Genomic DNA, 18,825 nt, shown 5'->3' with positions numbered 1-18,825 from the left:
CTTCAGTTTCACACGAATGCTGCCATCAATCCACGGTTTCTGGTTAGGGAATGTTTTAATCGTTGCTATGGGAACGACATCTTCAACGCACGTTCTAATGAACTCGCACACCGTATCAGCGTATTCGTCAATGTTGTTGTCTGACGCAATACGAAACATCTCCCAGTCCACGTGATGGAAGCAGTCTTGGAGTGTGGAGTCAGCTTGTTCGGACCAGCGTTGGACAGACCTCAGCGTGGGAGCTTCTTGTTTTAGTTTCTGTCTGTAGGCAGGGATCAACAAAATGGAGTCGTGGTCAGCTTTTCCGAAAGGGGGCGGGGCAGGGCCTTATATGCGTCGCGGAAGTTAGAGTAACAATGATCCAGGGTCTTTCCACCCCTGGTTGCGCAATCAATATGCTGATAAAATTTAGGGAGTCTTGTTTTCAGATTAGCCTTGTTAAAATCCCCAGCTACAATGAATGCAGCCTCCGGATAAATCGTTTCCAGTTTGCAGAGAGTTAAATAAAGTTCGTTCAGAGCCATCGATGTGTCTGCTTGGGGGGATATATACGGCTGTGATTATAATCGAAGAGAATTCTCTTGGTAGGTAATGCGGTCTACATTTGATTGTGAGGAATTCTAAATCAGGTGAACAGAAGGATTTGAGTTCCTGTATGTTTCTTTCATCACACCATGTCACGTTGGCCATAAGGCATACGCCCCCGCCCGTCTTCTTACCAGAAAGATGTTTGTTTCTGTCGGCGCGATGCGTGGAGAAACCCGCTGGCTGCACCGCTTCGGATTGCGTCTCTCCAGTGAGCCATGTTTCCGTGAAGCAGAGAACGTTACAGTCTCTGATGTCCCTCTGGAATGCTACCCTTGCTCGGATTTCATCAACCTTGTTGTCAAGAGACTGGACATTGGCAAGAAGAATGCTGGGGAGTGGTGCACGATGTGCCCGTCTCCGGAGTCTGACCAGAAGACCGCTTCGTTTCCCTCTTTTTCTGAGTCGTTTTTTTTTTTTTTGGTCGCTGCATGTGATCCACTCGGTTACACTGGTTGTAAGGCAGAACACAGGATCCGCATCGCGAAAAACATATTCTTGGTCGTACTGATGGTGAGTTGACGCTGATCTTATATTCAGTAGTTCTTCTCGGCTGTATGTAAAGAAACCTAAGATGACCTGGGGTACTAGTGTAAGAAATAACACGTAAAAAAACAAAAAACTGCATAGTTTCCTAGGAACGCGAAGCGAGGCGGCCATCTCTGTCGGCGCCGGAAGTACAGGAAGTACTTTATAGGAACCAGTTTATAATAGCAATAAGGCGCCTTGGGAGTTTGTGATATATGGCCAATATACCACAGCTAAGGGCTGTATCCAGGCTCTCCGCATTGTGTTGTGCTTAAGAACAGCCTGTAGCCATGGTATATTGGCCAAATGCCACACCTCCAGGTCATTGTTGCTTAATTAGCTATGGTTACATGGGAGGCGTTGTAGTTCTGGCCATTTGAAATGTTGAATGTAGGCAAACACTGTACACTTAGAAAGAATTAGATATATTCTGAACAATAAATTATCAACATTTGATCAAATCTGGCAGCCTATCCTCTCGTACCTGGACGAGTCGGCGCCGTGAATTTGTACTTATTAACGCACTCTCAATTGTAATATATTAATCTACCTTTGGGCAGCATGTGCTGGCCCTGCCACCTGGGCAGTTGGGGGGGGTTGACATCTACCCTCTTTCTTTCTACATGTCCTTGTTTTGTATGTCCTTGTTTTGTATGTCATGTTTTGTATTATTTGTTTTGCACCCAGAACTCTGGGTCATGTTGTTCCTGTATGCTCTTTTATGTTTAGATAAGAATTGTATACCTGTCTTGTATACCTTGTTGGGGAATAATCAGAATTGGTTGGTAACATAGGTAAGATGTTTTATATTCATCATATGTTTGTAAGTTACTTCTCATCAGAATGTTATTTTTGTATAATACTGTGGCAGGGTTGCAGTATCTGTTCTATGTCAAGACTAAGTTGCTTGGGCCGGAGAGAGGGGAGAGGTCAAGCGTGTATCTCTTGGCTCCACAATGTCTGTGTGCCAGTCAGTGTGTCTCTGTGATCTTGTCAAGATAGGATGGATTTTATATATGCCTGTTGATATGGAGGATTGGTTTATGGTTCTGAGTTTGAGAAAATAACATAGTTTAGGAGACAAAGCTGATTTATTATGTCTATGCTGTCTGACTATGTGTGTTTTTTGCTATTAAAGGATCTCAGTTGCAATGTGGAAGGGACTCTCAGAGAATTCATTGATAGACACTGAATTGATCTGAGAGTCACAGGGTTGTGATAGAGCTCATATAATTAAAGATGGACTTTGATAACTAACTCTGACTAGTGCGTGGTTTGCTCTCATGATTTGGTAAATAGAGGAAATTTCCACGACAACCTGTACACCATTCTTGTGTGTGTTCAATAAAAAATATCTGAAACGAAATGTTGAATGTATTGTTTTAATGCAGGATGAGTTGGAAAGGTATCCTGTTTCATCTATCCATCGTTGTGACGCTATCCTCACTGAGAAACAATTTCCATCCCTTCTTTTACTCAATACCTGTTGGAAAAAAGTCTGGTTATTACCACACAAATACTTGCTTGTTAACAAGGTCAAAGAGGTTTCTTTCAGAATGATCCATAAGAATTACCCTGTGAATCATTACCTGAAGAAACTCCAAAAAGACATTAACATTGATTGTACTTTTTGTGTTGAGCATCCAGAAACAGTTTCACATCTATTTTGGCATTGTCTACATGTAAAACAATTATGGAAAGATGTTCACAATTTTGTAATTGTTGATATTCTTGATGACTTTTGTTTTTTATGGGAGGATGTGCTGCTCGGTTTCCTTAACCATAATAAATATAAAGAAAAAACAATTTTACCTCGTAAATCTAATTGTGCTAATGGCAGAACTTCATATTCATAAATGTAAATGTAAACCACTTCATAAATGTAAACCACTTCATAAATGTAAACCACTTCATAAATGTAAATGTAAACCACTTCATAAATGTAAACCACTTCATAAATGTAAACCACTTCATAAATGTAAATGTAAACCACTTCATAAATGTAAACCACTTCATAAATGTAAACCACTTCATAAATGTAAACCACTTCATAAATGTAAACCACTTCATAAATGTAAACCACTTCATAAATGTAAACCACTTCATAAATGTAAACCACTTCATAAATGTAAATGTAAACCACTTCATAAATGTAAACCACTTCATAAATGTAAATGTAAACCACTTCATAAATGTAAACCACTTCATAAATGTAAACCACTCTTCCGTGTTTTCTATAAGGAATCCGAGCAGTACATTCTTCTAATCAGAAAGCTGTTAAAACAATCAGTGTGTGTTTATTTTAAGGTCTTTGTATAATCTGTCATTTGTTGTACCCCCTAGCATATGTTATCATTGTCTATGTATACAGACTTTTCTACATTGGCAATAAAAATTGTTTTTAAATGCAAATAAAAATATCCCTTCTACTCGTCTGCCAGAATGCACCTGCAGACAGACACATACACAGAGAGATGTAAAAGATAATAGATACTTTTAAGGAAGTAGAAATGCCCCACAGCCGTGGATTACTTTTACGTTCTTTACCTCTGTGCATCACGGTCATCCATTCTCAGTTCCTATATGGATGTATGCACATGTCCGACTGAAAGCAAGCGAGAGAGAGAGAGATGGATGGGAGTGAGTGAGCAGCTGAGAACCATTAGGACAGACTCGTTTGACCGGTTTTACATAACTTAAGGTGTGACTGAGAGAACAATGCCATGGTGGTAGGGAGGAGAGGAGAGAGAATGGTGGCAGTTCACTGACGCAGGCTTGATACTCAGAATTACTTTGAAACCCACAGTTAAAAGGACATTTAAAAGGACACACAGAAAAGGTAAGATCATTTAGATGCTACCTGGTATATATTTCGAAAATGATATACTGCATTGGAATGCATATTGTTGAGTAGGTAGTACTTTGTGTACAGTACAATCCTAGAAATAAAAGGTGCTATCTAGAACCTTGCAGGGTTCTTTGGCTGTCCCCAAATGATTTTTGAAGGAAGACCCTGTTACAGAGTGTAGTATAAATGGCTTATTTTAGGCTGGATCATGTTGTTGTATTGTATTGGTGTATGTTTTAATTCTGTAATGTATTGACTGTTGCTGCCTTCTTTGCCAGGTCTCCCTTGAAAAGGAGACTCTGGGTCGCAATGGGCTTTTCCTGGTTAAATAAAGGTTAAATAAATAAAAATAGGAAAACCCTTTAAAGAACCCTTTTTTGTTCCCAGGTAGAACCGTTTTGGGTTCCATGTACAACCCTCTGTGGAAAAGGTTCTTACATTTTTAAGGCTGCCCAGAGAGGACGTTGTTTTTATGGGCATTGGCAACTCATTCCATTCTGAGGCTCCAGTATACAAGAAAGTACCTTTCCCAGCATTAATCCTGAACCTGTATAAGCACACATCAGCAACACCTGATCTGGTGCTGTGATTGTGTGCACCCCTAACACGAGGAAAGTAATCACTTAGATATCTGGGCGCAGGTCCATAAATACTCCTGTAAACCAAACCTAGTCTAATCTGGGACACCCTAGGCTCAACAGGCAGCCAATTTAGTTCCTGAAAGCAGCTCCTGCCTATGTGAGTACGTGGACTCACCTTCAATACTACCCTGATCAGCTTATTCTGGGCTATGTGCAGCTTCCCCTTCATAAGTTTAGATAAACCCCCAAACCAGGAAGTACTAGCATCGTCAAAATGGCATTGAATGAGGGCAGTAGCTAGCACTTTCATGGAGTCCTTATCAAGCAGCTTGGACTTTCTAGCCAAAAACTTAGTCCTGGTTTTAACCATCCTTAGCACTTTAATGGCCATGCTCACACCTCCCAAGCTTCCATCAAGGATACATCCCAAGTAGCTAACAGAGGTTTTAGGAGTCAGCACCTCGCTCCCTAATTCCACACTAATTTCAGAGGACCTACTCAATTTAGGTCTGGATCCAAAAATAATTGCTTCAGTTTTCCCGAAGTGCAGAGATAACAAATTACTTGGAGATAATAAGCTAATGTTAGTAAGCTCTGTGCTAAGTATGCTCTCCAACATAGTTTTACTTTTGTGAGACACCAGAAGTGGAGAGTCATCCGCATAAAGAAAAAGGCAGCAAGAACAAGAATCTTTCATATCGTTAATATACAGTAAAAACAGCAGAGGCCCAAGCACGCTCCCCTGCGGAACGCCACAACTCATTGGTTTGCCTGAGACAGTGAACCATTAACCCCTACTACTTGCTCCCTTCCTGATAAATAGGACTTTACCCAGCCTAGAGGGATACTGCTTAACCCCAGTGCCTTCAGTTTGGAGATTAAGAGACAGTGGTTAACTGTAGGTCAAGCAGTACCATTCCACACAGATTTCCCTCATCACTCTTTCCTGATGAAGTCCGTCAAGTAAAGTAGACATGAATCAGTGGAGTATGTTTTTCTAAAACCTGACTGAAAATCATACATTAGACCCTGTTTGTTATCATATTTATTCATTTGCTCATGTACAACTCTCTCCAGGATCTTTGATGTTACACAGAGGATAGATACAGGCCTATAATTCCCAGGGTCAAACTTTATCCCCTTCTTATACAGAGGTATAACTTTAGCTTGTTTCAAGTACCAGGGAAAGGTACCTTGTTCAAGAGAGAAATTAACGATATGCATAATACAAGAGCCAATTTTCTCAGCAGAATCTATAAGAAAACGTGCAGGAATATTATCCAGGCCTGTGGCTTTGGAGCATTTAAGCTCTGGCAGCATACAAACTATTTTGGCTGTTGCTGCCTTTGCAAAAGAAAAAGAGTTTGGCTGAACCTCTAACTCTACATAATACTTACTGACTTGGTTTCTTCCAAACAAACCAGAACTGGTGGGCAGCTTGCTAACCAGCTTGCTGGCAACCGAAGTAAAAAAAAGAGTTGAATTCATTGGCAACCTCTGCTTTTTCATATACCATCTCCCCCTGATGTTCAGTCCAATACTGTTGAGTTTGTTTTTGCTAGTATTACTACAGCCTAGGTCCTTAAATGATTTCCAAAGCTTTTTAGGGTCATTTTTGTTCTCAATTATTTTCTCAGCGAAGTAACCCCTCTTAGCTTCATCCATCCTGCTCTGTGCTTCACTTCTGTGACATTTATAAAGGACAAAATCATGCTGCTCTTGAGAGTTCTTAACATTTTTAAAGGCCTTATTCCTTGCCTGGATAGATTCTAGAATCTCATGATTAAACCAAGGGCTAGATGTCTGCTTTACCCTGACCCGTCTAATGGGAGCCATCACATTAAGGAATCTACATTTAAAGACTTCCCAGGCACTGTCTACCCCTACACTATCTAGCACAGGTGACCAGTCAATTTTACCCACTTCCTTCCTAAACTTTTCAACACAGTATTTGTTGAGTCCTCTGATTCTAACGGTTTTGTGACACTTAAATATATCTTTAAAAATCCCCCTTATGCAAAATGTAATAAAATGATTGACTGATTCCATAGACTATTACTCCACTCTGCGATATTTTAGATTATCAGACACCAATATTAAGTCAATCGTACATTGCACTGTTTCACATATCCTGGTGGGATCTTGTATCATTTGGGTCAGAGCAAGTGATCTACAAAAGTGCATAGCTACATTGTGGGTTGGGCTTTTTTTTGCGGACATCAGTATTGAAATCCCCTAACAAAATTATTTCCTTCAACAGGGAATCATTACAGTTTGACAACACAATTTCAAGACCTTCATAGAATGCATTTGGCTTGGGCGGCCTATAACACACCCCCAACAAAAATCGGCTTGGTTTTGGGAAGGCATATATCCAGCCAGACAATCTCCAGATTAGCGCTTAAATCCGATCTGACGTTAAAAGCAATGTCTGATCTTACAAACGCACATATCCCCCCACCTTTCCGATTCCGATCCTTCCTGACAACAGAATCTCAATTTCTGAGTCACAAACAGATGAATCCAACCATGTCTCAGTAAAACACAAGGCACCCCCACCTCTGATTTACAAACCAACAGGCGTATCTCATCGATCTTCGGTAGTAGGCTTCGGACGTTTAAGTGCACAAAATATAAGCCCTTCTTCCCAAAGGCCTCATTGAATTCCTGATCCACTTGTAACTCGCCTCCCACTGCACTGCCTCTGGTGGCCTCTCTGTCACCATGGAGCACCCCTCTCCAGGTGCTACTCCATCGTCCTAAACACGTGTCCCCCGTCACTCGCCTCCGGTGGCCTCTCTGTCACCATGGAGCACCCCTCTCCAGGTGCTACTCCATCGTCCTAAACACGTGTCCCCCGTCACTCGCCTCCGGTGGCCTCTCTGTCACCATGGAGCACCCCTCTCCAGGTGCTACTCCATCGTCCTAAACACGTGTCCCCCGTCACTCGCCTCCAGTGGCCTCTCTGTCACCATGGAGCACCCCTCTCCAGGTGCCACTCCATCGTCCTAAACACGTGTGTCCCCCTGGTGGCCTCTGTCACCTGGAGCACCCCTCGTCCTAAACACGTGTCCCCCGTCACTCGCCCCCTCCGGTGGCCTCTCTGTCACCATGGAGCACCCCTCTCCAGGTGCTACTCCATCGTCCTAAACACGTGTCCCCCGTCACTCGCCTCTGGTGGCCTCTCTGTCACCATGGAGCACCCCTTTCCAGGTGCTACTCCATCGTCCTAAACATGTGTCCCCCGTCACTCGCCTCCGGTGGCCTCTCTGTCACCATGGAGCACCCCTCTCCAGGTGCTACTCCATCGTCCTAAACACGTGTCCCCCGTCACTCGCCTCTGGTGGCCTCCGCTCCGCTGTGGACCCCCCCTCCTCCGGTGCACTCTCCACCCTCAGTAAGTCCTTTGATCCCACTCCACCTTCAATGCTCACACACCCCGCGGGTACAGCACGCAGCCAGCAACCGTAAGCTTAATTGACCCCATGACCAAAGCTAGAGTCGCTGCATTTTAGATGAATCCACTGCGCGCATTCCAAACATACCAAAGCTTTGCTGTTACTCTTATCCACCGTTCGCAAGAGGAGCCTGGGTACATAGGCCGTTTGATGGGGTTCGTGATAAACTGAGGTCCAGGGCATTGATGGATATCCCCCGATAAGAGAAGGCATAGAGTTATTATAAGATCTCCACCATTCATTTGAGATTTCAGACTAGATTTCAATGATCGTTTTGGTTTGTGCCAAGGTACTATGAAAGTTTGGTATATAACATTCCTTCCAAATCCGAAGTACTGGATGCCATCAAAAGTGTTGGCATGACTGAAAAGTTGCTGAGAATTTACTATTCTTTCATCTTCGGGAAAACCGAAGAACCCTTTTGGAACCCTTTTTTTTCCCCAAGAGTGTATGTCTGTCTTCGAGGGTTAGCAAACAGACTAATGTCAGACAATATCTTGATCTATAAAACGTGACAGAACTATTTATCTGTCGAAATCTGTTGTTCCAATTCTGTCTAAAGTGGTTGAGGAATACATTTGCTTTGTCATTTTAGCTATAGATAGTTTTATATGTGAGTTAACGTGTATTAGTCACACTAGCCTACGTCAATATTGATATTTGTACCTCTGCTTGTTAAATCTTGCATTCAATTGTTTTACAGTACATTTTTTTACTAGATTGTCACTGATCAAGATTGTTTGTGCTGTCATTTCAAGACCTCCTTTTGTAACACTATTGTGCACATTTGAGAGGGAGGTGGTGGGTGCCGTTGACGCTATATGTCAATCATTATTTACCAAGGAGATGAAATATGTCACAGTTCCATGTGCATTTACTGAAGGGAGTTACCCATGGTGTTGAATCAAGGGTTGCTATTAGCAACAGTCATGACCTAAGTCTTTCTGAACAGCCTTTTTTACATGAATCATATTCAAGTAGCTTCATTTGTGTTTTATCCACTGGATTCCAAACACATAATCAAATTACAAAGTTGCTTTACTTGAAGGTAGAAAAGTGCATGAAACAGTGTGAGTGTCCTGGTTAAAAATAATCTCTCTTCTTTTCCTCCAGACTTCCTCCGATAGACCCCGTTCTTCCCCAAAATACCAAAGCAGCAATGATGGACCCCTACGGAATTCCGAGCCCCCCCATCCCACATGCTCCCAACGCCCCACCTTCCAACCCTCCACCTTACCCAGGAATCAGAGGTACGTAGATGGGAACCATCCTTTTTGTTTGAGAGCCAATGTTTGTGAATGCTCTGGCAATTGACATGTTTGCCATGTCAATGAAATGCTTTGAACCAAATTGCCTAAAAGAAAGAAGAGAGAGAGAGAGAGGAAGAGAGAGAGAGGGGGAGGGGAGAAATTAGCCACTAGCAGAGGTATTTAAGGTAAAAGATTCTCAGGAATACAGAGATTACATTGTGTGTGTTGGGGGAAGGTGTGTGGGGAGTTAGAGTGGGCAGGAATTCTGAATGCAGGAAATTCCAACTACGCAATGAATGGAAATGGATGCGAGTCATATTCTCTTCTGTCCTCAACAGCGAATGGTGTAAACGGCGGCCAACCTCAGCCTGATATTTCTTTTCTACGAGCTGAGAGAGAAGTGGTATGTAATAATATTATCATAGACTTTACAATTTCAATATTATATGTTTTAATCACAATTTTACTGTAGGGTTAACATGTCTTTTTCATGTGTCTCAATTTTAGGGGATCCTTAATCATTGTTTCGATGACATTGAGGTCTTCATGGCAAAGCTACAACAGACTGCAGTGGCTGCCACAGTTCTAAGCCAGAGGAAGAAGACAAATAAGAAAAGTCGCAAGCAAACAGCAGAGGGTAAGAGGGATAAGGAATTTGTTTTTGTTTTGTCCTAAGCTACTCACAAACCCTATAGGGCTCAGGATTCACATGGGCAACAATATGTTTGCTAGCCAAGTGACCTCCTGAACTGGTTCAACTCAGGATGCCATTCAAAGTTCAAATCACTGATCATTTATTTTTTCCCCTGCCTTTTCTCTTGAATATAGAGGACTTGCTTACTGCAAAAGCTTGCCCTCCACCTGAAGAAGAATTCATGGATATCTTCCAAAAATTTAAATACTGCTTCAGTCTTCTGGTGAGTCAAGGAAACATTGCCACTACTATGTCAACAAAACAGTTTAGATAGTGTACTCATCATATTTCTTCCCAGGCTCGTCTCAAGTCTTCCATCTCCAACCCATCCTCAAAAGAGCTGCTCCACCATGTGTTCAAACCTCTGGATATGGTGAGTCAACAATGATAACCTTTATATCCATTGCTCATGCTCTGGCTTGGAAAGGCCTACAGAGGGAGAGAGCTATGGGGACAACACCTGTTGCTATTGTTGTCAACACAGGATTATATCTTTAGAACTAGGAGGGAACCAAAAGTAGTATCTTTAAAAATATTTTTTTTTATTTTCATTAGTATCCTTGCTATGTCATCTCAATTGTGAAATTAGAGAGGTGAGTGATTCTCATATTTAACAATTCATTTCTAAACATACTCATGAATTTATGTCATGTTGATTTGACTCCTTGTTACATACTTACTAGGCTATTGTACATAGGCTATGTGTATGCTCTGTCTTGTATGTTCCCATATGTCTGTCCATATATAGTTTGTGTATTGATACACATGTGCAGTGCCTTCAGGAAGTATTCATACACCTTGACTTATTCCACATTTTGTTTTGTTACAACCTGAATTCAAAATTCATTAAATATAGATTTTTCTCTTACCCATCTACACACAATAGCCCATAATGACAAAGTGAAAACATGCTTTAAGAAATGTCTGCAACTTTATTGAAAATTAAATACATCTCATTTGCACCCATGAGTCAATATCACTTTTGGGAACAATTACAGATGTGAGACTAAGAGCTTTCCATAGATTTAAGTATAAACTGTACCTCAGGATCTTTCACTGTCTTCTTGGTAAATAACTCCAGTGTAGATTTGGCCTTGGGTTTTAAGTTATTGTCCTACTTAAAGGTGAATTCATCTCTGTTGGAACCAGGTTTTCCTCTAGCATGTTGCCTGTGCTTAGCTCCATTCTGTTTATTTTTTTATCCTGAAAAACCTCCCTGGTCTTTGTGGTTGAATCTGTGTTTGAAATTGACTACTCAACTGAGGGACCTTACATATGTGTGGGGTACAGTCATTCAAAAATCTTGTTAATTTACTCCCAAACGTATGTAGGCTTGCCATAAAGGAATGAGTACTTATTGGCTCAAGACATTTCAGCTTTTCATTTTTTATTAATTTGTAAAATTCCACTTTGACAATATGGGGTATTGTGTGTAGGCCAGTGACAGACAATTTAAACATAATCCATTTTAAATTGAGGCTTTAACACAAAATGTGGGAAAAGTCAATGGGTGTGAATACTTTCTGAAGTCACTGTATGTTTGCCTACAGGGAAGTATGCATTTTGTAGAAAAATTGTAATGGTTTTCAACACGGGGGAAAACATTACCGGAAAAATATTTTGATATTTTGAGGGCTGTTCAATATTTGCACAAGGCAGTGCACCCAGTGTTTTATCACAGATTGAAACTTGTCACATTTTGTTAGCATAAACATTATAAACAGACTCATAAGAAGAAATGTTGACCCAAATAAGATATAAAGACAGCTAAGTATGAGAGTTTAGACTAATGAAAGATGGTAAAGATACCTTGTTCAGGTGTGCCAGTTTACACAGACTTGGTTGGCACACTGTAAGAACTTCCTGCCTATAAAACTATGAATCTCTCCATGATGGAATAGAGGGAGGAGTTGGAAAAATGGGCAACCTGGTACACCTGCATGGAAACAGGGAGAAACCACGAGAGATGTGTGACGGCTTGCTTATCTGTAGCATTGTGTCTGCTGAGAGGGCTAGGAGGGTAAAACCTCACATGACCCTCTTGAACCTGGCTATCATGGTCAGCTCACTCAAACATTTGGTTTTCTCTATGCTGATACTCAGTTTATTAGGTACACCACCCATTCACAAAAATGGTTCGCTCATATAAACAAGGAGCCACGTGCCCATGGCTTTCTATATAAAGCAGACAGAAAGGCATTGAGGCATTCAGTTAATGTTCAATTGAACGTTAGAATGGGAAAGACTAGTGAATGAATCGATTTTGAGCGTGGCATAATCTTTGATGCCAGGCGCGTCGGTTCCAGTATTTCAGAAACGGCCAGCCTCTTGGGCTTTTCACACACACAACAGTGTCTTGGGTTTACAGAGAATGGTGCGAGAAAAAAAACCAGAGTCAGCGGCAGTCCTGTGGGCGAAAACAGCTCGTTGATGAGAGGTCGAAGGAGAATGGATAGAATCTTGCAAGCTAACAGGCGGGCCACAAACAGTGTTGTGCAGAATGGCATCTCGGAACGCACAACTAGTTGTCACGGATGGGCTATTGTAGCAGACGACCACACTGGGCTCCACGCGTAGGCAGCATGAGTCCATGGCCCCATCCTACCTGGTGTCCACGGTACAGACTAGTGGCTTTGGTGTAATGGTGTGGGGTAGTGGGCTGATGGCGGTGGTGTAATGTTTCTTGGCACACGTTAGATCCCTTGATACCAATTGAGCAACATTTTCATGCCCTGAAGAATTCAGACTGTTCTGGAGGCAAAGGGGGATCTGACCCATTACTAGGTGTACATAATAAACTGGCCACAGACATGTAATGACAGTCATAGTGGGTTATACCAGTCAGTGATTGACAATATACTACAGGTTCAGTTTTTCGGACACAGATTAAGCCTACTCCTGGATTGAAAAGCGCGTTCAATGGAGAATCTCCATTGAGAATTATTATTAGTCCAGGACTAGGCTTAATCTGTGTCCGTGAAAACCGGACCATAGAGTTCATTAGGCCTAGCTTGCCCGTCATAATGAATCTACTGTTGCAAATTCTCCAGTCTACCCATTCTTTCCAATGATCCTGATCTAAACTGTGATCTCTTTCCTGTGTGGCCCCAGCTGGTGAGGACTATTGGGGGCCCAGCTTTAGGAGCCTCAGTGATCAGCCCTGCCCTGACCAACTCAGCCATATCCCTGCTTCAAGACAACCTGACCGAAGAGGAGAGGCAGATATGGACGGCCCTTGGGCCCCACTGGACACTACCACAGTAGGTACTAAGTGCTTTGTGCCTCACGGACCCCTATGAACCCTTATGATGAATGAACTTTTGGCTATTTTTAATTTATCCCTTATTTTACCAGGTAAGTAAAATAACATTCTCATTTACAGCAACGACCTGGGAAATAGTTTCAGGGGAGATGAATGAGTCAATTGTAAACTGGGGATGATTAGGTGACCATGATGGTATGAGAGCCAGATTGGGAATTTAGCCAGGCCCCCGGGGTTTATACCCTTATGACCACAGAGAGTCAGGACACCCGTTTAACGTCCCATCCGAAATACGGCACCCTTACACAGGGTAATGGGATATTTTCTAGACCTGAAGAAAAGTTGCCCCGCCCTCCAACACCTTTTCCAGCAGCATCTGGTCTCCCATGCAGGGACCGACCAGGACCAACCCTGCTTAGCTTTAGAAGCAGGCCAGCAGTGGGATGCAGGGTGGTATGCTGCTGGGAAATATTGAGTGTCGCAGTCTCATGTGATAGACCTGTATGGCTCTCTTTTCTGACACTGCGGCAGGCTGTGACATGATGAGACAGCATGACCTGACGATGTCAATATTTAGTCAGCCAGTAACATGTGCCACTGAAATAGTACAGTGGAGAGAGATGACCTAATTCCTTTGGCTCATCTCAGTCAAGTTCTACACTGGTTATATTCTTACTCTCTCTCCTCTAAGTTCCCAGCTTAGAGGGCCCGTGGCCCCGTACACACCTGTGTTCCTAGACGGATGGAAGCCAGAGCCCACCAGGGCAGATGGGCAGGTTTGGGAGGATCCGGTCGAGTCACAACACAAACATGAAGCCTTGCGGGAAAAGCAAAAGGTATGGAATATGAGATGTACATCCATCTACATCATGTACATTGAGTTCACAAAGTGAGTAACATATGAATTTGCTCCTGACATCATCCTCTCCCACTCTCTCTCCGCCCTTTCTCTCCCCACGCCCACCTCGCTCTCTTTGCTAATTCAGCTGCAGCCTACTCAGCCAGTTGGACCTCCAGTCGCCCCTATGAGCGATGAACTGTACGTTTATAAGTCACCTTTGGATTTTAAAAAACAAACTATTTTCCCATTGTGTACTTTTATTTTGTAGTAATATCAATCATCCACAGTTTCCCTCTCAGGTATAGCAGTGTCCTACCCCCTGAGGGAGAGAGGATGTACAGCTGCAGCTATGACTTTGTGGCCCGCAACAACAGTGAGCTGTCAGTACAACAGGGAGATACACTGGAGGTAAACATCTGAAAAGTCATTAAGTGACATTACGTTACATTAAACAGAACTATTCAGGAACATTCTTGAAAAACACACGCCTGGTAGCTAGTCTCTGTGCCACGTTTCCAGGGCTCTCTTAATGGTAAGACACAAGACAGAGGCAAAAGGCAAAATCCAGTGATGTTGGTGATACTGTAAAAAATCCATCGCTAGAATCAATCATATTCATTTATAAAGCCCTTTTTACATCAGCCAATGTCACAAAGTGCTATACAGAAACCCAGCCTGAAACCCCAAACAGCAAGCAATGCAGGCGTAGAAGCACGGTGGCTATGAAAAACTCCCTAGAAAGGCCAGAACCTAGGAAGAAACCTAGAGAGGAACCAGGCTCTGAGGGGTGCCCAGTCCTCTTCTGGCTGTGCTGGGTGGAGATAACAGAACATGGCCAAGATGTTCAAACATTCATAGATGACCAGCAGGGTCAGATAATAATAATCACAGTGGTGTGTAGAGGGTGCAACAGGTCAGCACCTCAGGAGTGAATGCCAGTTGGCTTTTCATAGCCCATCATTCAGAGTTAGAGACAGCGGGTGTGGTAGAGTGAGTCCAATCGAGCATTATTGCTTAAATCAGGGTGTAAACGCCAGAATTTAAAAAAACATAGTAAACAAATATTGGTGCACAAGTACTGAACACTTTGTCCTTGCCAGATTCTGGGCATACTGTACATACTGGCTGTTACCTTGGCAACAACTTTCACTGCTAGAAATAGAAAATTGCGAGTTGCCAATAGCACACGATTAATTCTATCACTCATTTCAATCTTCCTTAATTGTTCTCTGTATAAACATTGGCTCCTCTCCTTTTCTGTGTCAGGTGGTGGAGTCATCCAAACGCTGGTGGAAGTGTCGTAATCGCTTCAACGAGGTTGGCTTTGTCCCCTTCAACATCCTGGAGCCAGTGTCTCACACAGAAAGCCCTGTCACCATGAGACCACCAAAGGTAACACACCAATGAAACACACGCCAATCCATGCCCATTCCTTTACTCACTCCCACATACTGGTATTCCTTTCATTGAGTCAATATCAATGTTGTTCACTCCTCTTTCCTTTCCCCTTTGCTCCGGGCCAGCCTCCAGTCTCGCCTGCACTGACCAAGACTCACACTCCTCCAAGCCCGCCAGCCTTGAACCCTAGCTCCTTGACCCCAAGCCCCTCAGCCCACCACCGCCCTCCCCCACCATCATACAACCAATACATTCCAGCCGGAGATGACACAGACAAAGGTATCCCACTATACTGCGAGGCGTTATATTTCTGCACTGTGTCAGAGGGGCGACTCAGGCGCTGCACTATACAGAGACGCTTTGTCTTTTCTCCGTCGTGTGAATGTGCACGTCTGTACACGCAAGTGTGTGTGAGGGAGGCTCCAGAGAGGGGGAAAGTGGTCGTCCGTTCCCTCTGTGTGTGAAAGACAAAAACAGGAGAGAACGAGAAACAGTGCTTTCAGCTCTTATGTCTGCTCCGTTTTAACAAGATCAACCAGATAGACAACATACAGTAAAAACTCTCCCCCTCCTCAGTCAAGATGGTGAACGACGAGCTCCTCCAGAGACTGACCAACGGGAAGGCCAGCCTAAACAGGCCCCTGGTCATCGCTCGCTCCTCGGACACCTCGGTCCCCCTGGACTACCGCTCACCCCCCGAGGAGGTGGAGGAGTGGCTCAGGGGGAAGGGCTTCAGTGAGACGTGAGTTAGATGTGGCCCCCACAAACCCTAAACTCTTCCTACTCCAATCAGGGACCTATTCTGGTCAAATCAGATCAAACTTTATACCAAATACAAGTATAGACTTTACAGTGAAATACCTACTTACTTACAAGCCCTTAACCAGAGGTTGAGAAAATATTTACCAAATAAACGAAAGTAAAAAATAATAAAATCAACAATAACGAGGCTATATACAGGGGTACCGGTACCGAGTCAGTGTGCGGGCGTACAGGTTAGTTAAGGTAATTTGGGGTCTCCCTGTGTATCACTAACTTTGTGGACTTATAGTAACTCCAGGATTTCGTTACATGTATTGTTTACTGATCAGTTCATAGATATGTCGCCATATACCAATATTCATTTACTTTCTACCGACTCAATCGTTGAACCTGGAAGACCTGAATTTAGTACTCAATGGATCTTTCTAGTTCTTACACAGAGATGACTCAGTTGTTCACAGATGATTGAATAGGACACAAAGACTGAGGCAAGTGACTGACTACCTGTGTGCATCTCCCCCTCAGGACGGTGACGTTACTGGGAAAGCTGACAGGAGCCCTGCTCTTCTCTCTGAACAAGGAGGACCTACGAGAAGTTCTACCAGACGAGGGTGCCAGAGTGTACAGCCAGCTCACTGTGCAGAAAGCACTGTTGGAGGTACTGATCAGCCTATAATGAACATTATACATTACACGACCAAAAGTATGTTAATGGGCATTAATATGGAGTTGGTCCCCCTTTGCTGCTACAACAGCCTCCACTCTTCTGCGAAGGCTTTCTACTAGATGTAGGAACATTGCTGTGGGGACTTGCTTCAGCCACAAGAGTATTAGTGGTCGGGCACTGATGTTGGGCAATTAGGAATGGCTCGCAGTCAACGTTCCAATTCATCCCAAAGGTGTTCAATGGGGTTGAAGTCAGGGCTCTTTTGCAGGCCAGTCAAGTTCTTCCACGCCAATCTCGACAAACCATTCAATGGGGGCATTCAATCAATCAAATTTATAAAGCCTTTTTTTTTTTTACATCAGCCAATGTCACAAAGTGCTATACAGAAACCCAGCCTAAAACCCCAAACAGCAAGCAATGCAGATGTAGAAGCACGGTGGCTTGGAAAACTCCCTAGAAAGGCAGGAACCTGGGAAGAAACCTAGAGAGGAACCAGGATATGAGAGGTGGCCAGTCCTCTTCTGGCTGTGTCGGGTTGAGATAACAGTACATGGCCAAGATGTTTAAACATTCATAGATAATAGAGGGTGCCACAGGTCAGCAATTCAGGAGTAAATGTCAGTTGGCTTTTCATAACCGAGCATTCAGAGTTAAAGACAGCAGGTCCGGGACAAGGTAGCACGTCCGGTGAACAGGTCAGGGTTCCATAGCCGCAGGCAGAACAGTTGAAACTGGAGCAGCAGCACGACCAAGTGGACTGGGGACAGCAAGGAGTCATCAGGCCAGGAGGCATGGTCGCTCCCGGTCGTCCGGGACCATATTTAAATTCACACAGGATAAGACAGGAGAAATACTCCAGATATAACAGACTGACCCTAGCCCCCCTGACAAACTACTCAACCCGCTCAATTGGAGCTATATGGCAATCTGATGACTGGCATATAGAACCCTATACAATTACTAATTATGATTGCAGTGTGCCTCAGCATCTTACGTATAAAACTAATACATTTTCCAAATTTTACTCCGGCTGCACAGTTAAGTTTTAAATCCACAATGTCCCTGCTGTGTTACCTTTCCATGTTTTCACTTACCATAACTTCTACCTGATTGAAATGCTGTTCTTCCAGGACGCCAAGAAGGCCACAGAGCTGGAGGCAGTGATGGAAAAGCAGAAGATGAAGGTGGATTTGAAACTGGAGAGTAGCACACTGTAAGACCCAAGTGTCAGACGTCACGTACCACTATCCTAAAAATGAAAAGACTCATGCTGAAAGAGAACAATCCCTGCACACACAATCACAAAGAGTCTTGATTCTAACAAAAGTTATATTCACTGTCGGATGTAATATTATGCCGATATGAATTTTATGTAATTGGTGGCTCTTCAAGTCAGACTGTGGAGTCTTGAATCAAGGCTTTGCCTTTTGCTGTAAATGGTTGCCTTTAAATTCAACTAAGGGCAATTGTCCTCTGTTAAGTCAGTAATCTGAGGTATTCTTGAATATTCGCCTGTCTATGTTGACTTGATTGAATCAATTGTACCATTTCCCCCTGCTATTTGCAGACCAACTTAAATGAATGTATACTTGTCTTGTTTATGTCCATTATTTGTACACTCACAATATATTAGACAACAAAGCCTTTTCTTCGATTAGAACTTCAGTTTTACACTTAGGCCCTGAGCAAAGATCTAAAGTACATTAATACAATAAAAAAAAAGGGATTTTTATTCAGGCTTCAAGACAAAAATCATCTTCCAGTAAGTAATACAAACAAACCTGACAAAGTCTACAGACGGCACACATTAGGAAAAGCAATGCATTCATTTATATATGTGTGCATCTAACTTCAAGTGACTGACATACATGAACAAAAAGAAAGAACATTTACAAACTGCTGAATCAGCATCAACATATTGGAAAGTGAAATGGACATAAGCAGGTGCTGT

General features: G+C 43.0%; 1 protein-coding gene across 2 annotated transcripts; it reads left to right on the top strand.

Annotated features, from left to right (window-relative positions):
* Positions 1-3,756: 3,756 nt before the first annotated feature.
* Positions 3,757-18,467, top strand: eps8l1b (eps8 like 1b). 2 transcript variants are annotated; one of them, XM_024387421.2, is made up of 15 exons: positions 3,757-3,952; positions 9,114-9,250; positions 9,589-9,653; positions 9,758-9,887; positions 10,079-10,167; positions 10,243-10,317; positions 13,056-13,204; positions 13,898-14,042; positions 14,193-14,245; positions 14,347-14,455; positions 15,314-15,439; positions 15,571-15,724; positions 16,022-16,187; positions 16,733-16,865; positions 18,005-18,467. In XM_024387421.2, the coding sequence occupies exons 2-15, from the start codon at positions 9,160-9,162 to the stop codon at positions 18,089-18,091; spliced, it is 1,572 nt and encodes a 523-aa protein (XP_024243189.1). In that variant the 5' UTR covers positions 3,757-3,952; positions 9,114-9,159; the 3' UTR covers positions 18,092-18,467. The 2 variants fall into 2 exon arrangements, with proteins under 2 accessions (XP_024243189.1, XP_024243188.1); XM_024387420.2 differs by having other exon boundaries at positions 3,767-3,952; positions 14,335-14,455.
* Positions 18,468-18,825: the final 358 nt, after the last annotated feature.

This window comes from Oncorhynchus tshawytscha, linkage group LG25 (assembly GCF_018296145.1).
Source record: "Oncorhynchus tshawytscha isolate Ot180627B linkage group LG25, Otsh_v2.0, whole genome shotgun sequence".
Taxonomy (NCBI): domain Eukaryota; kingdom Metazoa; phylum Chordata; class Actinopteri; order Salmoniformes; family Salmonidae; genus Oncorhynchus; species Oncorhynchus tshawytscha.
The sequence above is the reverse complement of the archived record's forward strand: the minus strand, read 5'-3'. Positions and strand labels throughout refer to the sequence as shown.